Source organism: Nasonia vitripennis, chromosome 3 (genome assembly GCF_009193385.2).
Source record: "Nasonia vitripennis strain AsymCx chromosome 3, Nvit_psr_1.1, whole genome shotgun sequence".
NCBI lineage: Eukaryota > Metazoa > Arthropoda > Insecta > Hymenoptera > Pteromalidae > Nasonia > Nasonia vitripennis.
This window is the reverse complement of record NC_045759.1, coordinates 6,665,758-6,689,309: the sequence shown is the minus strand read 5'-3', so window position 1 is coordinate 6,689,309 and position 23,552 is coordinate 6,665,758. Positions and strand designations below refer to the sequence as shown.

The 23,552-nt window shown below is 44.3% G+C and overlaps 2 protein-coding genes across 16 annotated transcripts in view; both read right to left on the bottom strand.

The window, feature by feature from the left end:
- LOC103317425 overlaps positions 1-23,552 on the bottom strand; it is a 219,560-nt gene that overhangs the window by 137,428 nt on the left and 58,580 nt on the right. The gene's annotated exons all lie outside the window — the stretch shown is intronic.
- On the bottom strand, positions 4,476-5,949 carry LOC103317423 (putative ankyrin repeat protein RF_0381). Its single transcript, XM_008215445.3, has 2 exons — positions 5,628-5,949; positions 4,476-5,457 (listed from the first exon to the last, which is right to left on the bottom strand). The coding sequence occupies exons 1-2, from the start codon at positions 5,652-5,654 to the stop codon at positions 4,936-4,938; spliced, it is 549 nt and encodes a 182-aa protein (XP_008213667.1). The 5' UTR covers positions 5,655-5,949; the 3' UTR covers positions 4,476-4,935.

The following is a 23,552-nucleotide window of genomic DNA, read 5'->3' as shown; positions in this document are numbered from 1 at the left end:
AGCCAGGGCTCTTCTCATCAATTCATTCGCGGATAGATTTATCAAGCAAGATAGCGTCGATACTCTATACATACACGCGCGCTCGCAGTTCTCGTGTTATGAACGCTCGAGCCAATGGAAGCGAGCATAAATACAGCCGGCAATTCATATATCTTTTCCGCCGTGGGCAGAAGCAGCACTTACACGCTGCGGAGACACGAGCCGCTCTATACGTGTACAGCGAGCCAAGGTGTACGTATGCGCGCGTATAGGACGCACGACAGGATGTGCGCGTGGAACCAGCTGTAACCGCGCACCAGTCCCATTTCCCCGCGGAGATGGCCCTTGCAATTGCGCGTATAATGTATCGCCCTCACTGCGCGCGATCCGTTATGGGGTAATGATCTCGGCTATTTACGCGCGCGGTTTTACGTACACGTGTGGCTCGGCCGTGTCCTCTCTCTCTCTCTCTCTCTCTCTCTCTCTCTCTCTCTCTCTCTCTCTCTCTCTCTCTCTCTCAATTCGCTTTTTGTTTGTGTCGAACGAGCCGGTTAATTAGAAATTGAACCGGATTATTGTTTACAAACGCTGATTTTTTGTGTTTCGTAAATAAGGTGTTGCTTTGAAAATCAACTTGTGTCAATTAAACAATAATAATCAATTTGCAATTTTGCAAATTAATCATTCTGTCCAATGACGAATGAAACCCGTTGAATATCTCCGTCATCAACCGTAGACCCTCAAGTTCAAAAATATATCCAGCCATCCAGCCTATCAAAGAGCCCCATCAGGAATCGCATGCAGTCCCGACACTCCTCTCGCGTGCGCGGCCGTCAAACGGGCCACTTATACGTAGGTGTGCATGTAACCAGCCTCCTCGAGCATCCGAGGAGCTGATGACGGCTGGAAACTCAGATACGCAGCTCACGAGAGGGAGAGAGAGAGAGAGAGAGAGAGAGAGAGAGAGAGATGTGTATCTCGGGCATTCTCTTTGGCTTTGAAGTGCACGCTCCTGCTGCTGCTCCATGAATATGCGCTGGTCGTGCTCGTATACACACATACATAGTCTCTCTCGCGCTTGACCCTGCCCACGGCGCTCAAAGCCGTCCGTAGATTGCCATAATTTGCCTTTCCGCGAATTCGTCGGCTGTACGTACCGGTGCAGTGTAGCATATATATACATGCCATACGGGCAAGGCCGTTGGGCGGAGGATGCTGGTATTTTAGAATAATGAAGGGCGAGATCGGTACAGAGCCGCGAGACCGATGAACCGCTCGAGAGAGCATCGATGCCGCGAGTGCCGAGCTGTGGCTTTGATGGGACTGTTTGTGCTCTGGAATTGTGCACTGAATACGTGATAACCGAAGCGGCGAGCTGACGATGCTCGAGATGGGGATTTATTTCGGGTCGATTCGATGCACTGCACTGCTTGAGACTGATTTTAATCGATGAAAATAGAGGGCATGTTTCAGCACAAAAACTAGCTCATTTTTCCCAGTTCTCGGGGGCATTCCAGAAAAGTGTGCACATTCTGTAAGTATGGCCGCAGAAAAGTTAAGCGCAAGAGGGGAAAGAAGCTCGAGCGAATCCTCAAGGATCTCAAGACAAGCACCGCGCGCGAGTAGTTCTTTAGCTGCGGAAGGATTTTTCAGTCGAGTTCTACTCGACGAGCTCGAGATGCTATTGTAGGAAACTTTGAATCCAGAGAGATGTATAATTCGCTTTGAAATTCAACGGAAAAAAACCAACAGTCGATCTGAGCTATAATGTAATGGTCACGATAAACAAAGCACGCGTGAGTACAACAACAAACCGCTACTACTACATAACAGCCCGAGCGGCATCCGAGCCGAAACATCCGATAAAGAGACTGACTGCAATTAAAAAACTTCGGCGATTTAGCCGCACACAAAGGCGAGGGCTTTAATTTCGCGTGACTGCGCGAACAGAAAAAGGACGTCATTACATCGTCCAAGTGGAATAATGATTCTCACGAACGGCTGCGCAAAGGAGAGCCGAGGTAAGGGGCTCCATCATAATCGCGCACGTATCAAAAAAAGGCGTAAGGGACTCGAGTTGGCCGAACCGACGCGACGTGTATCGTGCGATGTATTTTTCGATTTCTTAAGGCTTTCATTATTTGGTTAGATGAATTCTTCAGGTCTGAATGAAGGGGTGCACTCGAGAGTTTATTCCGGGATCAAAGGGGTTTTACGCTTGGCTTGACGCGAATGGAGGACCTTCGGTGGAAGTTGATGACTTATGCGTTTATGCGAAAAGTTCTGCAATAAAAAATCAATAAACAAATACAACGGTTCATTGATTAAAGTAGAATCACGATATCGAGTCTTTCTCTTTCTCGAATAAAAACTTAATTTCCCCTCGGCGAAATCCCGATCTCTCGAAATAATCCACTGTACCTTTTTCCGAAGCTCCGGCTCGTGCCTGTCCATAGATTCCCGCCACGTGTGCGTGTCCTTCGCTAACAAGAATTTCGGAAAGACTCGTCGGCTGCGGCTCCCCTCGAAGGGCGAAAAATCACACGAGGGTCACGATCTGGACTCGGCCGATACTGGCAACAACACTAAATCGTTCCCCTATATACTCGCCTATCCTTATCCCCCTGCGCGATCGCAAGGAGGTCTCGCCTTGCTGATGTTTCAGGAAAAATCCATGAATACACTTTCGCGCCCCGCAGTGGGCAGATCCACGTGTACTGATTGTCGCCTCTGGAAAAGCTTTTCTCTGTTCAGAAACGCGTGATTTGTCGATTTTTTTCGCATAAATCAATACTCCTCGAACATCCAGTAGTTACAGTTACTATACTTGAATTTTCAATGCGACGTACTCGACTGCATGACGTATACTCGATTCGTTATAGATTCATGAATACAATCTATTTCGCTCTACCCAGCAGCACTTGATAAGTAATTCTCATTCAATGTAGCACCAGCAAAGCGTGCGATTCCGGCGCGCAAGAGCCGCTAATGAAATCCATAAACTCGTCTGCAGGCATCGGATTAATTCGCGTAGAATCACGGAAGATTGCATCAAGTACACATATCGACGGTAATTCAATCAGTGCGATTGAATGTTGCCTGCCACGAGCTCTGGAATCGATTTCTGTTCGGATAGTAATACACTGTGCTCGTTTCGAAAGAAAATTAAAAATGCGCTCGACATTTTTGCGAATAAAGAGCTCTATTTTGGTATGAAGAATGATCCGAATGCAAATGCGATATCTTCTCGCGGGGATTTATTGCTACACCGCAGACCTGCATAATAATCGTATATCGATAGAGCAGTCAATGAACGCTTTTTTCGAGGCCAGTCTCGAGCCGTGAAAAAACAAATAAGTTATCTCGCGGGTCGGCTTAAATTATTCACGCCCTAGCACATCGAGATTAAAAATAAAAGTCCAAAGTGTCTATATGTTTATCGACAAAGTTTAATCCCATCGGCGAAAATGTGTATGCACCAGTGTTGTATATCCTGGGCGCTATTAACATCTCGATTACGCAATCGATAATCAGGCTGGATTACCTGCATTACTACCAATAGTAGCAGTGCAGCCTCGTTATCATAATCACCGAAGCGAGCGTTATAATAGACGTCGCGGTATATGCTGCCGGTACCCGCCGCTGTCGTGATTCGACAATAAGCGGCTTGCGTTACATATTAAGCCGGAATATAAATGAAGGACGTATACCGGTATCGCGAAACCAAGTCGCTCTGTCTGTGTGCGCGCATGTGACAATGCTTGGGTGCATCTGCGAACGTAGATCTACTTATGGCGCATTACGACTGTATATTATACAGTAGGTGCTGAGCTGTGCTGCCTTAACTGCTACTATTTACAGTGATACGTTTGAAACGCGGTGTTTTAATCGTGCAATAAAAATTCCGCATTAAATTGTAATTACCCACCCACACACGCGCGCGCGTGAAAAAATTTCAAAACAACCGGAAAATAAACTTGCGAAAATCCAGTCCGCGCAACACAGCTCGACGGAAGCAAGACGCGCAACACCTTCGGGAAAACGAGCCATAAACCTGAACACACGTGTACGCGAAAACCAGTGTAGCGATTGCGCGAGCACAGACTGACCGAAAGATCGTCTCGGCTGCCTGCTCTTCTTCCGCTCGCGGCTGAGGTGCAGAGAAGAAGATTGGCTCTGAGCAACGCAACTATCTTCCGCAGATCGACGATTTCGCGCGGGTTAGAGCAAACTTCGGGATTGCCGTAATCAAGTTACATTGCGAACAGTTTCGAAAACCGAGTTGGTATTCCAGCTTATTTGTAAACATTTATCGCGATTCCATAAAGATTTCAAGAGAAACATAAATAACCTAATTCTTGCCCATAAAGAAATTACGTACATCTTCAAGTGCGCAGCTCTCGTCGCAAATGAAAGTCGCCAGAAGAAGGCAATCAGCTGTGAATGTTTATTGCCGCTACGGGCTAATCGCTCGGATGTGCTTGTATACAAGGGTATTTTGTTTATTGTTGGTATTGTAACTTTTATTGAACAAAGTTTGCTGTACACAACTTTTGTTAAAAATACGCTTTATATTTATATGATTCTTATTGACTGGGTTGTTGGGGTTAAAATATGTACATTCAGGGTGCTCGAAATTATAAACTTATCGAGTTCAGTCGAGGTATTTACATTCAAACAAATAAGACAGATATCATTGGTCAAATTTGACTACTACTTAAGTAATTACAAAAATAATGAATAATACACGCATCCGAATTAGATACTCGGTCAGTCTTCTTCTTCTCGAAGTACAGGCAGTCGACTCGATTTTTGTCCTGTTTGGTTGGCGGCCGTTGCGGTCCTTAGCCCGAACCTTCGTTCCTCTTTTGATCAGGAACTCAATGACGCTGAGGTTGTCGCTACTGGCTGCATAGCGCTTCGAAGTTTCATTGTTTGGGATGTTAACATTGGTCTTTAATTAGGAGCACCCATCGCTTTCATCATCGATATAACGTTTGGCCTCTGAATCTTCAAGACAGCGGAAATGGGCCAGTAAGCCTCATATAAAAGCGCCGCGATCTCCATGTCGCTGAGATCGCAGGTGTTGATCACGTGTAGAAAACCATCGTGAATCTGCCTTCTGTTGAAGCAATTTCTCTGTGCGAAGATCCTTAGTGCGTTTAAGCCCGCCTTATTCTTGTGAGCCAAGTTAGCTCCGTAGTACAACAGGTAATAGATGCACTCGCTATCACGTTCAAAGGGTAGATTTTGCATTGCTATCGTAAGAGCTGTGTTGCCCTGGTTATCCACAAAGTTGACGTCGCAACCGTTCTTCATCAAGTATACGGAGACTTCTAAAAGTCCTTCAAACACTGCTGAGTGGAGATGAGTGGAACCATCAACGTTGTAGAAACTCGACTGTGAAGGATATTTCTTCAACATTGCCAAAGCCTCCTTGGAATTTCTCTCACGTATGTGGAATTTGATTTCATAATACTAAAAAGTAGAGTCAAAAGTTTATGTTTTGTGTAAATCGTAATCGGCATGGCTATTCTTTGCTCTTCAACATGATATTGCAAAATTAATATTATTATAATGTAATGCTTGCGAATAATTGATGAAAAATTCATTTTGTTAAAAATAAAATTTTCACAATAAATACTTGCCCTCTGTATATTCTCGACGGTGGACATAATGACAAAGAGATTAAGAGCGCGATAAGTAGCAAGCAGCCAAACGGTTCATAGAGTTACAACTAGAATGAACTAGATTCTTCTAGAATTCTAATAATTATTTTGCGTATTTATTGTTTTTGGATAAAGAACTTCAAAATTTGCTTATTGCAATTAAATCACTGACGCTATACGTAGAAAAACAAGAACTAGAAAATTGTCAACGCTACTATATTGTTTAAATTAAACTGCTGAACACAGATTTCGATGTTCGCACTCCAAAAGCCCGGGCAGGACTGACATAGAGTCTTGACGAAAATTCACGATTTAGAGAGGGAGAACATTTGTATTGGAATTTGTATTACTACAAGTGTCCAAGTTTCAAAAGTATATAAGCACACCATAGCGCTGCTGTCTGCTCTGTTTTGAAACGATCGCCTTGTCCCACCTCCTTATCAGAACCCCTGCGGCCTCGAGTAGTGCTGACAATCCTTCCGAATAGCGTTGACATCTTCGCTCATTTTAATCATCAAGCCGGTAACTAAAGGCTTCCTCGTCCAGAGGGCACATCTGATAGGCCATTTGGCCTCGTGGAGTAAAGTTGCCATCTCGATGTCACTTGTGAATTATTTAGAAAGTACTAAGTGACTTCTCCTTGCTCCATTGTAGACCAACTTAAAACAACTATTCACATTTGAAAAACAAAACGAAGAAGGCCATCAGCGCCTGCATGCTCCCCCCTCGTTACACACATTAACCAAACGCATTCGCTATCTCGCGCGTATCAATTTTAACGATCGCTGCACCGCTACGATAACGAGATTGCCGCGCGACGAAAGCGGGTCGCGACGACACATACACATTACACACGTATAACGTGTGCTACTCGTTGGGCCATTCAAGTCGCAACCGATAAGAGGGGCGCGCGAGCGAATTTTCCGCATCGCCGACGTGTATGCGGCTGCTCGCGTCTTCGATGAAAATTTAATAACGCGCGCGGCTCTGTTGACGATTTCTCCACTGCGGCTATGGAGAGTTCGGTCCTCTTTCTCGTCACTGCGATTCTTTATAGGATGCGTACGTGCGTGCTCGATATCGCGGACGTGCTGAGTTGATGGTTCGTCAAAGCTTCGATGATTCTATGTGAATTGAGTGATTTACTGCCGATTGTTCGCGTTGTTAGAGGCAACTATTATTGATAAAACAAACGCAGATAATAAAGGAGCAAGATATAAACTTTTTGAAACTTCCCTCAAATAGTAAACAAATGCAAATATTGCTTTGAAATAATTACTCGCGTATATTTATCGACTCGCTCAAGAACAATGCGCCGCTCGTTTTTCAGCTCCATCAAACGCGCGGAAAGCATCGACGAGCGGCGGCGCATACGGCCAGTCGCCAAACAATCGCCGACAGGCTTTTCATGCATGTTAACGAATCAATTACGGGGCTCGCTCAGGAGCCAAGCGAGCGACGCTTGATATACGTATACATTCCACGAGACTTGCACAGCCTGGGAGATTATGCACAGCCGAAAAGCTCGACACTCAGGTGCGGCTTGGGCCTCTTCGGCGCGACACGATCGAGTCGCTCGCCGTCCAGGGATTTGAATTATTAGGAAACGGCTGCTGCTCGATGGGCAGAGTTGCAAATTTATGTTTTTAAACAATGTCCCCGCACGAACAATCTTTCGAATGAATCACCCGAGCTTAGTCGTGGAGAAAGTAAGCCTAACGTGTTACGAGAACATGATCGTTAAAACTTTATCGGATTCATAACTTTTCCTCTACTCTACGCGAGGGTCATTTCTTGGCTCGCGGTGATTTTTTTTCACTGCTAAAAGGTTCACTCGGCTGCGATACATTGTATCGCCGGAGTATATACGCCAAATTAACGAAGCCAATAAAGATAAGGGCCAGGGCGATTGTGACGATGCAAAGGATCGGAATCGAACTTGTTAAGTCAACTTGTTAGACTAACGAGGCACTGAACATTTTTACAGAGTTATTATTTTTTATAGATACCGTGAACCGAGATGAGCAAAGATAATTATGTAGATTCGAGAGCAACGGCTTTGCTCTGAAATGTAGGTACTTTACGTCGATCATACGGTGTATACGTCAGTGTAAAGCAGCTTTGTATTAGTGTACGCGATGTAAACATGCCAATTTGACTGACTTAAACGCAACGAAATCACACGTTATATTATTCCCTGGAATCGAGCTTATTTTGAACTCGAAATCATATCGAACATTTTATGATGTATCGTTATAGTACTTTATATATAGCACAGCTGTTACTGAAAAGCGTATGGAATATTAAGCAATCGCTCACTACAAGAGTGTGTGATTGAAAGCGAAATAAATTGCTTTTCTATTATCTCTACAATACGTGCAATAGAACAGAGAGTTTGTTAAAATTCGTTCCATTAATATACATTAGATCGGCTCACTGATTAGCAGCAAACTTTGCCGAAACAAATTGAATAATAATCAGCGTCCATTCGAACTACCAGCTGACCCTCTATACGCGCATCTGGCTTTAATTAAATTCAACGCATAAACGCCTTTGTTATAATTAGAACGCATTTAAATGATACATCACTCCGAATCGTTTAAGAAAATAATCCAGCGACGCTGCGCTAAACCATTTCTCCTAAAACCGCGCTGTTTTTCTATTCGAGCAGCCCTTAACGCCGCAGGCACAGGAAGCTCCTCCTTCGCCTGCGGGAAACAATCGTATAACTCGCGCGTGGCACTATAAACCGGGCCCGAAACGCAGCCGTTCCGAAGAGGCGCCATCTTATCGGTCGTAAACTCCATTTTCAATTAAGAAGCGCAGCACACAGCCCGCGAGAGTATCTGGCCCGACTCCTTGGCGCGTGTACCTCCTTAATTACCGCGAAATAATTAATTAATAGCCAGTTCGCTCGGGCGCGTAAAAGACTAAGCGCGACAGTCGCGAGCGGAATCGGGTCAGCGCGGTGCGCGTTCAGAAATATGCTTATGCGAGCTAGACTTTAATTAAGCTGCGCGTCCGCGCGCTGCCTTTTGCGCTAATTACGAGCATTTCCGGTTTTCAATTAAATTTCCGCCACAACGCCGGACTTTATCTCTCTCTCCGCCTCGGTATACTGGACGCCGAGGAAAAAAATCCGTGTCGCATGTCATTCGTTTTAGCGGCTCAGATTAGCGAGTTGAAAGTTGGGGTACGAAGGTCACTTCATAAACTGTAACTCGTCAACGTTTTAATCCTTTATGCCTTCGAAAGAATTTTAGCGCAAACACGGATTGAAGTCCGCTTATTTAAATTATTTTCGCGGGGTTCACTCATCGAAAAAATTATCATTTAAAGAATACATAGATGGATTAAGGAACAATAACTTTTGCACTATGTGCCCAAACGCATGAGCAGCTGTTTGCTTAATGTTAAAACTATTGAGACAGCCTTTCGAAAAACAGTCCGCAAAATCACGTTATTTTCTTGGCAGCGCGCGAACCTATTACCGTCGAACAACACCAGAACAAGAGCAGCTTTCAAAAAATCTAATTCCATCCCAATTAACTGGTAGAAATCCCTCGCCGCACTGCGATATTTTTCTTGCACGAAATGAAAAAAAAGAAAGCATTGCATCCCGCACAAGCGATTCTTCTCACATCTCAACGAGTTAGCCTCGAAAAAATATCTCAGGAAAGAAAGAGAGAGAGAGAGAGAAGAAGAAATGCGGCTGAAGAAAAGAAAACAGCCCCGGAGAAAAGCGAAGAAACCTCGCATGCGGGCATCTCGCGATTACTTTTGTCGGCCCTGCCTATATGTATACAGACTCGCGCGAGTATTGCGTTTCAAGCGTATTACGTTTCCCGAAGGGACTCGAGAAAAGTGAGGCATTTTTCGAGAGCGCGCATGTCAGCTGATACACTCAGGGCGCAAATGGGAATTCGAGGGAAGATATATTAGCGGCTTCAGTTAATTTGGTCGCTCGCTCGCTCGCGGCGGGGGCGGATAATCTCGAACTAGAGGTTTGTTAGCTTGAGCGACCGTTGAAAGCGAGACTACTTGTTTTTTTTTATTTCACGAATGATAATGATTCGTTTGACTTGTTAATTTTAAAATTTTACGTTAGCACCTGAGTCACGATAATAGAAAAAAAAATTGAACTGGATAAGGAGTCTTATCGCAGCCACATAAAAACACAGGTCACAAATAAGGTTAATTTGAGGGGAAAAAAATATGCCGAGTTGTAAAATTTATTAGATTGGCAGCATGGAATTACTTGTGCCTTTTTTTGACGTACTCTTATGGCGTATTTATTCTAATGTGTATAACACGTATACCTATACACGGCCGGTAGATGGTATCCGTAATAGTTTTTTGACACGACCTCAATAAATCTCTGGGGTTATTGATTTAGAGTTTTTTATACACAGAGAAACTTTCATGAATAAAACTCCGTGCCTCTGACACAAATTCAATTGTACTTACTTTTCAGTTAACAAAGAAAAAAGCATCGCATGCATTGTTCTCTCCAATCGCAACAACAATCTTATCCCAAAAAGCATTCGAATCTCTAAAAAAAATACAGAATCCCCTAGAGAATGCAAAAACAGCGATTAATACGTCGAAAGCAAGAAAACAAAAGCACAGTGGCTCGGAATCTAATTTCGCCGCAACAAAGCAAATGCTCTCGCTTCTTATCATGCTCAAAGAGAAAGCGACGAAAGTACGCGAGTATATACGCTCCCTGAGAAAGCCGCGGCGCGTCGTATACCGGTAAAAACGAGCTTGCGGTGCCGCTTAATTTCCATGCCCACCGCCCTCGCTCTAACACACGCGTATACGTATTCTTTGAGAAGGAGAGCAGCGGAAACACACGGCAGAGTGTATTCGCGAGGTTAAAAGGCGCGGAGAAATGCAGGTATAGTATCGAACGTAATGCAGTCTTTTCTCTCCGCTGCGCAACTTGCGCGAGTCACGCGTATATCCTATGAGTATTAGGTTGAATGTATACGTGTGTGTGTGTGTATCCTCGCATAAGACAAGCGTAGCATCTCTCGCTCGTTGCTTGGAATTTTTATTTTATTTGCGGGAAACGAGGGGTTTGCTTTTGCGCGGGTTTTGCATGCGAAGCTTGCGATATTGTTATTGGGAAAGGTGGGTGTGTATGCTTGGAGGTATTGAAATAGTCGAAGCTTGCAGTAAAGTCGAGAGTATGGTATTTATGTGTCGAGTTATTTTAGAGAAATAGAAGAGAAAAATAAAGGAGTGCACCTATCGAGCTATGGAGCTGAGCTTGATGAATTTTTTATTAATATACTGTTTTTGGAATTAAAACTGTTATCTTTGTCATAAAACAATGAAATTCCTGTTCGATCCCCAAACCAGTTCCCGCGACGCATAACATCAGCCCCAAATCCGACTGTCACCCCAACGATCCTGCGCCAAAATAAAGCCTCGCTACAGAAATACCAGTACACGCGACACACCGCAACAACGATACCAATAACCGTGAAAATTAAAGCCAGCCGCTGCACAGCCTCCTTTATTCCAACCGCGGCATCATACACATACGTACATACATAGATATATGCAAAGCGAGAGAGATATTCGCCCTCTCTCCGTCGTCGCAGTGCGGCGCAGTGCCGAAGAAAAATTCGAGCACAACGACTGCTACGGGCCGGTGGCAGAGCTCTACATACTGTTTCCCTCATCACTTATTCAGCCGCAGCGACTATACCGTACACGTGCGCCCGGCAGCTTTTGTTTTGCGAAATTATGAAGCTGGGCTCATAATACCTCCCTCCGCGCGCGAGCGTGAAAATAGCTGAATGTATCGCAACGTGGCTGTGCTTTTCGGCTGGAATAGGGTGGATTTGTTTTTGTCGGCGCGTGGAAGTGAGGATCGAGGATCGTTAATTATTCTAGCGGCGTTTGTTCCAACATCGAGCGACGCGCGAGGAATTTTTCATGCGAGACGTTACATGATCGACGCGAGAGCTTAATTTGCAGAGCTTTACGGACTCTAATTGCCTTTGCGCGCGAAACGTGTGAATAAAATACTGCGCGATTGGATTGAATCGCGTAGATGAAAATAGGTAGTATTGGATGATGAAATCGTTCGCTCGCAATAAATGATTCGCGAGGCAATTAGCCGTCATCTCGATCCCACTTTTATAACCGAGACGACAGAAAGTCCCTTTCTTTCGTCGACGTTACGCAAGCTCTACTGCGTATACAATACGTCTACGTCGTCCATTGTTCTCTTCGCGTGCGTAAATTGCTCTACGGGAGACGCAAAGCCTCTGGGCCCGCCGTGTATTTTTTTCGCTCTCTCGGCGCAGAAAATGAAAAATTCGGGGGATTGCCTTTTTGCGTTTTATACTCGACTGCCTTGTTTTCCCGATCGACGTCGTTTTTCAAAAGGAGAGCTTGCGCGTGTGTTTTTTTCTGTTCATTTTCATTTTCGACGCGACGCGTTTCGAGCACCCATACACCACCGTCGGAGCCATTGACGAAGTTGGGATAACGATCGTCGATTTTTCATTCGGAATAGCGAAATACGCGCCGATTGATATAGTGCCTCGATCTCGCGCGGCTGTGCATTGTGCGCCGCGAGTTTTTTACGCGCGCTTTTTTTGCCCTCGCGCGCGGCTGGTGTTTATTGGCCTGTGCGCTTGAGAGCGCGGTGACGAGCATTATAGATATATCGGCAGGCGGTTTTCCGAACGTCGGAAGGAAATTTGTGCTGATTTGAGCTTCTGCGTATACGTATATAACGGATGGTTTTCTGTATCGAAAGTTTTGTCTGCAGGGGTTTTAATGAAATTTCGAACCGAACGAATTGCGCTTCTGGGAACGATCGATGTTCGTCGAGTGCATTTGGTTGTAAAAATAATCATCCCAAAAAAACTTTTTTCAAAAGTTAATAACTTAATATTTTTGGATGAATCTTTTTAATCATGAAAGATTAGGTTAATATATTCAAGTAGATACCAACAGATTGCGCATACGCGCAATAGTAATGATTTAAATGCTCTCGAAAAAAAAAATATAACGTTTCTGTTATAAAATATTATGGATTTGGCTGAAAGGCCGCATTCTACGAAACAAAAATATTTCCCTAAAGTCGTCAAATCGAAATACCAAAATGCATCCGCAACGTAACCTAAAATTCTCTGCAGACTAGAAAAATTTCACATTTCCAAGAAGGTACTCCAATTTCTCTTCCTCGAAAATCCGCCCTGGTCTAACCGTTAAGAAAAACGGATCTCTATAGGTCACAGCGGACTGAAACTCTGGCTAGCACACACACGCGTATCGTCCACTGATGAATCCATCCAAGCGAAAACTTGCCCCGTTGCTCGAGCGTGACTTTATTGAGGTAGACCAACGAGCTAAAGGCCAAGGAAATCCCTGGACGACAAACTCCGCCGCTGTACCGGAAAATATCCTGCGGGAGAGGCAACTTTGAGAGCTTATACGCACGAAGCTTATTCTTCTGCCACTGTTCTTTCAATTCCTCGTTTTTCTCTCGGCGGGAGTATTTTTTATTGCGGGATCAGTCGACACTAATTTTCGTTCCATTAGATCGCGTACTTGTACGAAGCAATACGACTTTTAAAGTACACGAGCCATTTTTCCACTGAAATCCCAGGGATGAATATTTGAACGTCGTTTTTCAGCTCAAAGTTTGCCAGAACAAAAAAACTTTCTTCCCTCGCAAATTACGTAACAATCTCTCACGCAATTTGAGTCTCTCTCTCTCTCTCTCTCTCTCTCTCTCTCTCTCTCTCTCTCTCTCTCTCTCTCTCGTAAACTCTATATTCCCTGCCATCCTCGTCCTTAAACAAGCTTCGTTCCCTTCGCGCTGTATATATACTACACGGGAGCAGCTCCCGCGAATATATAAATTTTAATTTCTTCGCGTAATTAAGTAGTCGCTGAGAGAGATATATTAAACGGAGGTTTGAAATTTCACGCCCGGCAGTGGAAGCCAGCCGCGGAAAGGAGTATAAGGGAGAGAGGGAGAGAGGAGACGAAAGACGCATAAATCAGCCCACGCGCTCGGCCGCAATTTCGTGCACTTAGCATCTTTTATAAGCCACCGGCGCGAGCGGTGACACCGTCATTTTTGTCCTCGAGCGGCTCGAGTATACTAATGGAGCAGCGAAAGATGGAATTTAATATACGTTTTTCAAAGACAAATCAGGGGATGGAGTGTGCTGATTGGGATCACTCATCATATTAGGTGAGTTTTGAGGTTGTGTATAGTTGGTTAGCAATTATAAAGTTATTGTTACTCTGGAATGAGATGCTTTATGAATAACAGCATAGCTGCTAGACGCGAAAATGAAGCTACCAGCTTGGTGTACAAGGCGAAAGCGATGCTGCATCGACTAATGGAGGTTTATGCGTTGTTGGGCATGCTGAGGTGAAAAAATAGCGAAATGTAGATACGAGCGAAGGATGAATTTAAAAGCATCTTTCTCGAATCAAGCAAATTCTGCCCTCAGACTCGACGAGATGATACTTCCTCTTTTCGAGTGAATAGTTTCTACGAGTGCTCTACTCCAAGAAGTTGCGGATAATTATTTTCGTTTTAAACAGCACGAAAACTGTATAATGCGGCTAAATATTGCATATCTCAGACTTTAATTAAAATTTACATAATCAACGCTAGATAATCGTTCCCGAAGTTTGCCTTAATTAAAATGCAGTTTGAGAAAGAAAAATAAATCCTCATAAACATCTCTTGAACGAAGTTTCTGAAAATTTCCCAAGCTCTCGGAACATCGCAAATTAATTAATAACAAGCTCTTATGTACGAGAACGGATAAACTTATTCCTGAAAAACTTTACGCTGACATAACTCAAGCGCAAAGTGTATAAATACAACCCTTTCGTATAACCCGCTGCGAGTCAAGGTATAACTTTCGACTGATGCAGTCCTCACGGTATATATGGGAAATTCTACGGAAAAAATGCCATTTTCTGGTTGGAGAAACCGAAAAAAAACAAATATTGTGGCACACTCCCCTTTTTATTGTATATGTTTAGAACCATGCAAAACCACGTTCCAACATCGAAAAAGTGCCTTGTGACACTGTTTTTTATGCCCTTCAAATTTGTCAAAAAATAGCCATTGTTCAAAGGCATGCACCTAATGCATAAAGGCACAAGCGGAAAATGTATTACGGTAGAATGAAAGAACAGGAAAAGAGCTTCAATTTAAAAAAAAAAATCGTCGGAAATGCTTGATTTGGTCAAAAGTTAAGCACAATTGAAAATGCGGAAAAATAATGAAAATGGCAGGATTTTTCAGTCAAGAAATTTGCATCTTTTTTCATGATTTTTCCGCATTTTCAATTGTGCTTAACTTTTGACCAAATCAAGCATTTCCGACGATTTTTTTTTTAAATTGAAGCTCTTTTCCCGTTCTTTCATTCTACCGTAATACATTTTCCGCTTGTGGACCAGAAAATGGAATTTTCCCGTAGAATTTCCCATATAAGTGTGTATACACAGAGGATCGCGCAAGGTATACGCTGTAATTATTCCCCTGTCACGCTTACAGCTAGACTATTTGAAAAATTCCATTCGCACACCTCGCTTGCAATTTATACCTGAAATGCGGTCCGCGATACGTCTCAACGGAACTGCGTGTAAGCTCGATATAAATTTTGCCGAAGAAATTTATCCACGTTTCTTTGGCTGGGAAAAATTCTTAATCGCACAAGGTTAAATTTTCAAAACACGAGATTTTTCTGCACCAACACAAAAACCGCAATTCCAACACACGCACACACCCTTGGAGTTATATAGCTGCGGAAGCCGCTACGCACACCTTCGCGCCGTCGGCGAAAATGAAAATGATAAATTCTGCGAGAAAGCTTGTCGGGGCTTAAAAAGAAATACTCAGAGCCGAGTTCATGGTCCTGGCTTCTCTTTTTCTTGGCGGCGCGCAACTTCGTGCAGTTATTACGGCTCCGCGTACTCGTGGATGCGTAACGCCGTATCCAGCCATTTTCACCGTCTTCTTCTTCTTCTTCTTCTGCTGCTGCTTCTTCTTCTTATCGCTCGTGCGCGGGATGATGCCGAGACTGTGTGTATGTATGTGTGGGCAGTTTATTTATTTCGAGACGCTGCACATAAATAATCGCCCGACAATGTGCTGCTGCTGCCACTGCTGCTACGTCGTTGTTTTAGTTTATGGGTTTTGAGTTTTTATTAGAGCTCGTTTTATACGTAGCTATACGCTTCCGAACGGTATTGCGCTAGCTGCATTTTTCAAGTTATTCTGTATTGATTTCGCGCGCAAAAATAAATTCTTTGAAATTAACGTCGTGAAACTTTTTTAATTAAAATTTTTCCTCCGATCAATCGCACGATCAATTCCCTGCCCCGACTATGAATAATCTCGTGCCCTTGTATTCACACCGAGTAGATATCTCAAACGCATAATCATCCAGAGACCGTAGAATTTCAGTTATCGCCCGCTGTAATGGTATACCTTTGCTAACCGGGACGCGTATTACAACGGTGGCATTAGCATGGGCGATTTCGAGCTTTACGTCTGCGCGGACCGAAGGGACACTATAGATGGCTCTGGCGGGAAGCCCTTGTCACCGGTTTTTCTTTGATCTACGGCCGGTCGATGCTTCACCCCGGGATTATTAATTACGATGCAGGTTGAATTATAATTAAGGCGATTCTAATTTGAGATTATTAACTATGGCTAATAGATCATATTGATGCTTTGTATATACGCGATATCGCATTCGTTTCACTGTAAACGCGGTCTCATACTTTCTCGAATACACATATCGTGCGTCTATTGTGCGCGGTTTATTGAACGACGAATAAAGTCAGGATACTACAAGGGCTATTTATGGCGAAATACCCCGCACACTTTGAAAATCCGAGCAAATCAGCTTTATTTCGACCTGACATTTTGTAAATCGGATCACTAGGAGTAAGAAGCGCACGCCGGCACTTCAGAACTTCGATACAGCTCTGGTATTGCGGTATCAAATCGATTCTCATACGGAAATAGAAATTCCCCCTTTTTTTCCCTTTTTCCCCCTTTTCCCTCCTTTTTTCTCCTGTACATAAGCATTTGAAGAAATCTCATTTTATTTGTGAGCCATGAGCGACTCGAACGAAGGCGATATTAACTCATACGATTGTCAGAAACAGAAGAAAACACCGAGATTTCGTACAAGATCCGGATGTCTAAAGTAAATAAGCTCATCTTTTAATCTTATATAATTTTTTACAACAACATCGTCACAAACACCTTTTTTTGAACGACCCCCAGTAAAAAGCAATCAGGTTTTCACGAAAACACACTTTAAATCAGAAAAAAATCGATTTCTTTTCATCCACGCGAAATAAAATGCATCAGGGCTTCACCGGCGAACTTTATTCTAGAAAAAACCGTCGTTCGTTATCGCACAATTCCAACGGTCTGGCCGCTCGGTGTATTCTCAAAAAAATAACCAAAAAACCGTGAGTGCACTCCAGCCGCGTATACAGAGGACAAAAAAGCGTCCGTTCCTATCGGAGCGTCACATACGTGTGTATAAACGAGCGCAGCAGAATTTGTATTTGTTCGACACGAGAGTAGGAGGTGGAGGAGTAGAGACGCGCGCGCAAGTGGACCTCTGTTTACACTGGAGCCAGTTTATTTTGCTTCTGCGTTTTATCGGCTCCCGATTCAGAGGCTTTTTTCCTTTTATTTTCATCCTAATGTGGAGAGAGAGGCGTATTTTTCCTGCGCATCGTTGACATTTCGATTCATGCGCGTTGCAGTTCTGTGCACACTCCAGGGGGTGGTTTTGATGCCTGAATAAATCCGAAATGATAATTTTGAAAAAACCGCAACATTGACTCGGATTTCTAGAGAGTTCGGGTCCTTTTCAGCTAATGACCTCAAGCATCCGACAAACGCGAGAGCTGGAGATTTTTTGAGCAGTGCAGTGCTTCAGCGGAGTCTCTTCAAATACTTGTAAAACTCGTTAACTTGACCAACTTCTCGAGGAATTTCGTCGAAAGTTCATCGTTTTTCTCGCTCCTGGTTCGCTTCCCCTCTCCCTCTCTCTTAGCAGTTATTTAATTGTCCCTGTATATAATTGGAGCTTTAATAATGGTGCTTTCGAGCTTTCTTCAATTTTGGGAACAGACTTCTACGACGACATTCAAATGTTAAAAAGTAAATGCATCATTGATATCAATTTCCAACTAAAAACTCTTCGCGTCGAAAAGAAAATCATTCGGCACTAAATGAAAAAAATTAATAACACAAGCCGAGCGTCTGCGCAAGAGCAAACATCATCCTCGGAGATCCGCGTCTCCTCTTTGTTCAGCTCAGCCCGACAGGCCGTCTAGTTACGCAATTGCTTAGCTCTCTTCCCCTAATAGCCAGTTTTAATAACAACATCGCTGCAGTTAGTACGCGCTAAAGTGAAGGCGAAATCCCTCGCACTCTTTCCCTCTCCCCCTCTCTCTACTAATGCCCCGATTATGAGCAGCGCAGCTTGTTTTCTCCGCCGCTCAATTTCGCGTGTTCTCCTTTTTTTGCTCGCCCCATCGTCTTCTCGCTTTCTTTCTCTCTCTCTCTCTCTCCGGCGCCTTCTTTGTTCGGACACTTTTGCCCGGTTCATCGTGCCGCGCGCAGTTAAGAGGCAGACGCGTTTCCCGAATCCCGAGGAAGAGACGAGGCGGACCACCCGAGAGGAAGAGGAGGAGGTGGAGGATGACCCTTGGACATTCCGGAGGGATGAGATAATGGCCGGGTGATCGAAATCTGCGATGGTTATTGTTTTCCTGGAGCCTAGCCATGTGCCTATACACATCATTCGGCCGGAATAAGAAACAGCGCGTGGATTGGTTTTGAGAATATTGTTTTTAGTCTCGGTGAAATTGAGCTTATCTGGTCGTAATAATAACGCAAAAATTTTTAAAGTATACGCAGCTCGAATCTGGCTCGAAAAATAAACTCCGAATATGAAGTGTGAAGAAAAATGCACTTATCCAACTCCTGGAAGAAAAAACTTTCCCAACGCCGGCAAGCGAAAGTCATAGTGACTACGTAAATTTTCCTTACACACACATACATAGCTCCCTGAGAACTTAAGCCAAATGCACTTAGAGACTTTCCCCCGTGACGAAAGTCGCCTAAGGGTGAACCGATGCGGCAAGGGTCTATATACCGAAAACGAGATTAAATATGAGGCTGTCAGACACCCCAACGCGGAAGAGCCTCGATTTTCGAATTATAAAATCCATTTCCACGTGCATAACTTCCCTTAGCGAAAAGGGGATGAGAGTATAAGTAAGAGGGATGGGATAAAAAGCCGTTATTCCGACGGAAGTCATTCGAATTTTCCAGTCGAACGGAGTTTATTTAAATGTGCGCTCGCGAAAGCTGATAGAATAAAAGTACTCCGAAATTCGCGCAATCAATGGAGAAACAAAAAATTAATAGGATAATTCGCACGAAAAGCACTCACTCTTCACACAACAAGTGGCTCGCTCGCAGTTAATAAATTCCACTGCACGGGAATTCTCAAAGACCATTTCGAATGCAAAGAGGATTTTGAACAATGTTTCCGCCCACGCAGTTGTTGTATATAAGCTGAAGAGCTGGGGATATTGAAAAATGAATAGCTGAGAAGTCGGAGGAATGAAATTCGCCTTATACACAGCAGCGAGCGTCATTTTTCTAGATTACCAGACGCGAGTCATTTTTCACGCCTGGTGTGTGTATACGCATTCCAACGTAATCCGTCTCGGGAAAATTTCGCGGGAAATAAGGATACACGTAGCGAGTTCTTGAGAAAGCGATTGATCCATTAGCCGCGCGGCGACCTCGTTGTCGCTGTTTGTTCGGGCTGACCGTTTCTGCAAACGACATTTCATTAGGGCGCTTCAGCGGAAGACCGAACGAATATAGAAGCGAGAGGAGAAAAGCGCTACTTTTAACGAAGGCTTCGCTGACGCGATCGTTGTCGATTGTGCATCGGCTTTTTAGCTGATTGAAAGGTTCGGATAATTGTCGCATTCTAAAACATAGACGTTTCGAGTGATTAATTATGTTTTGGCGTCGACGAGTCAAACCCGATGGCGTTGAATGACCATAGTCAAGCCAAATTAGATTCACACTCGGGCCACTTAGCTGCGCGTGTTCAACAGATCAAAACAAGTCGCCGTCGTATACTGGTGTGTTATATATGTCGTTTGGGCGAATCTGGAAAATTTCCAAGTTTTCCGACGACGCCAACGACAAAGGCGAGAGACGCTCCGATAACTTGTTACGAATACGGTATAATTAACTCGGAGTGGCTCTAAAGAAGATTAATCCGCTGGCGGGGAGTCACGGGCGCGATACAATTTGCATTACATTATAGAACTCCCGCGATCGAGTTTGCGAAGATTTTTTAATTGATCGTTGAACGTTTCACCGGCGACTTTACATTTATTCTACAGTGATTTTTCAAACCAACGATTTTGGAATATCGCGCGACCCCCGCCAGATGACGCACTATCGAACAATTGTAAAAGAGCTCTCAAGACCAAGTAGGAGAGTATAGTCCTCGGAGCGCAACCCGTATACAAACGATTAACTCCATTCACTCTCAGCTCGTCTCGCAAGCTTGATAAAAAAGAAGCTCGCATAATCCGGGAAAATCCAGCGCGCGCGCAATAAAGCAGCTAAACCCTGGAGGCATTATCAGCTTCGGCGCATCTAGGAGAGAAGCCCGCTAGATTTAATAACGTCACCGATAAGCATCCCTCTCCCTTACTCTACCACCACCCCGTCTAGCGCTAATCGCCACCATTAACTCGCTCGAGCTTGCGCTTCCTTCTCGGAGGATAAGAATCTCGCGGGCGGCAACATACGCGACAATCTCCGCCAACACGAGCTGCCCCGAATAAATCGCGACGCGTTCTCCGGAAGTAGCGCGCGCGCACTCACAAGCTGCGGCGGCGATTATCCTGGCCTCGATCGCGCGAGGTCCTGTGGCTCTTAATCGCGAGGTAATTGGATCGCCGGGAAAGTCGTTTTCGCGCGCTGGCTAGATGCGTCCTGCGCAGGTGACGCGCTGTTATCGTCGCTGGGCTATTCGCTGCTTCCGTCGTCTTGTCTGCTGGAGGAGAACGTTGGGGGGCGAGAGAGATAAGGGCCGGCTAATGGAGAAGAGGAAGTGTGTGTGTATGTCGCAGTGTAGTGCACTGCCAACTTGAAGAGAGTATATAGAGAGAGAGAGGGGCTAGTTGTCGCGCTATCAATTGTGGGAGATTGCGGATGTAGGGGTTCATTCTTCGCGCGCGGTCGACGGAGATTAGCGAGCTTCGCGAGCGTGTGCCCTGTGTCACCGAGTCGTGGAGGATCTTGTAAATTTACGCGTTGGAGATTAGAGCCTTGAATAATGATTCGGGTCTTTTGATCGAAATAATTACTTTTTTTAAAGAAGGATTGGAAAAAGCATCCCTTTATTTCTCTTTAATCTCTTTCGAGCATCGCACAATTTTTCAAATTTCATTCACCTAACAACCGGCTCTTTCCTCAAAATTTTCCACCGCGCGATAAATCATCAAAATTTGATCCAGCTCAAGTACCGCGACATCCACGCGCAAAATCCAGTTCATCTTTCTTTCGCGTCCTCTCCACAGGTCCTCGCACCGCATATCCGCAGCCTTCATCCCCCCTCCTCGTATATATAAATACACATACACACGCAGCATATAATACGACTCGCGTGTCGCTATGCAGCAGCTGCGCACTGCAGCGGCGGCATTGCTATATACGACCGGCGCCAGTAGACAGCCCTGGACTCGGGGTACAGAGAAGGAGCCTCTATATAGTCGCCACCTTGCGCGCCAGCTCGCCGCCCCCTCTGATGCGCGATACGTCAATATATTCCAACAGCGCCTCCCGCATGCGCGAGTCCTTTCGCGCGCGTCGCGTCCCCGGGCTTTGACGCTCCAAATGGCCTTCGCCTCTCGCGAGCAGGGATGACCAGTGTGGTCGAGTCGCGAGGATACGAGAGGATGTTTTTGTGTTTTTTCTTTTATTTTGCATCGGGAGTAGGTAGGGGGTTTGACCCTCGTATGCCGACGATTTGAATTTGATGAGGAGGAGGAGGGCGTGTATGGATTATTCATGGGGTGCGGCGATCGCGCCCTGGGTTTGGATTGAGTCTTCAGAGGTCGTTTCTTTGTTTGTCGATGTGCTGGGGTATTTATTTATGTGGCGATCGATTAGAGCAATTATGTGAAGATTGCTGGGTTTGTCTCTTGAGTTCTGAAAACGTTGTACTCGCATTCGCTCGTCGAGCGCGACGATTAATCACTTTTGTGATATTAGAGTCGTTTTTGCGTTAGCGTTTATTAATTAACGTAGCTTTTTTCATTCTCTGACTTGAATTTAGAAAGCTGTCGTCGGCGCAAGATGAGAAATTCACCAGAGAGAAAAACTCGGAGGGCTTTTTAATTGGATAAATTCCTTTCGTAATCCTTTTCAGAGTGAAAAATTCAAAGGCAAGCGATGTATTCAGAGAGTCGACGCCGCTACTCCTCGAATCCCGCTTGAAACTGAAGATCCTTCGATAAACAAGCGAGCGAATGAGAAGAACAAATTTGCTTTGCACGAGCATACGAATCACTCTATGACATAAATATACATATCTAGCGCAGTTTGTTCTTTGCCGACTCGAGATACTCCCCCCGTTATCGAGAGTTTTTCATCACTTAAATAATGAATTTCAGTTTAGTTCCCGGCTGTGTACAAATCGAACTAACTGACGGAGGAAGTGTATTATACATTCGTTAAATTTACATTTACTTGTAGCGAGTTTCGAGTGTCTGAAAACTTTTTGATTAAATTTAATAAGCTAATATATGAGATGTAGTATTATGAAATTTTCCGAAGATGGTCCATAAATTTTCGTAATTAATTCAAAACATTATGGCAAAACACACTCGAGTATATATCAACGCACTTCAAACTTATTGGACTGTTCTCATCGATATATTTGAAAATATAGGCTCGACTGAAAATTATGCTAACGGAAATTGCTCAGCATCGGAAAGTACCGAAAACTCCGACACAGAACTTTATGGTCCTCCTAAAAATGGAATTTCACGACTTCAGCCAGCCAGACAGAAAAGAATATAGAGGTGCAAGCTCGGTTCGAATCTGCAAAATCAAACAGTCAAAGTGTCAAAGACAGAGCCCGAGACTTGAAAAATAACCGCAGGCGCACCAAAGAAGACAGTAGGAAACGCGCTGGCCCTCCGCGTTGGGCAGCGTCGTCTTTTCCTACTGTTTACACCCTCTTCCTCCCTTTTTTGCGTTATTTTTTTCCACAAGGACGTTCGCGTCGTCGGCAAAACATCTGAATTTGTTTGTCTGTCTCGTCGAGAGAATGTGGTATCGTCGACACTCGCAATTTTATTTTTATTCCACTGACACGTTGACGCGCGCGTTTGGCGTAATTCGCGATGAAATGTTTCGATAGCTAGTTGAATGCAGTTGAGGTCGGCTGCAGAATATTCATAAAAGAACGGAATTGTTCTGTGATGGAAAGCAGTTTGTTATTGAATTGAAAGTTTTTAACGGCGCAATTCCAGCGGTACGCTGAGTTTATATTGCCGTTGAATCTCTGTGTGGGTTGGCGGTTAGACACGTGTGCTTTTTTCTCAGGAACCGTAAACGAATTTTATCATTTCGCCAGGATCGATGTAGGGGTGAGTCAGAATCGGGGATTTTTTTCGACGGTCAGCCTTTTTCGCTCGAACGACGTGACTCACTCTCATTACGCGATGAGTCAACCGGTACATAAAATGCGAGGAAAATCATATTAAATGGATCAACCTTCATCAAAATAACGCCTCGCTTAACACACTGCACTTGCCAGT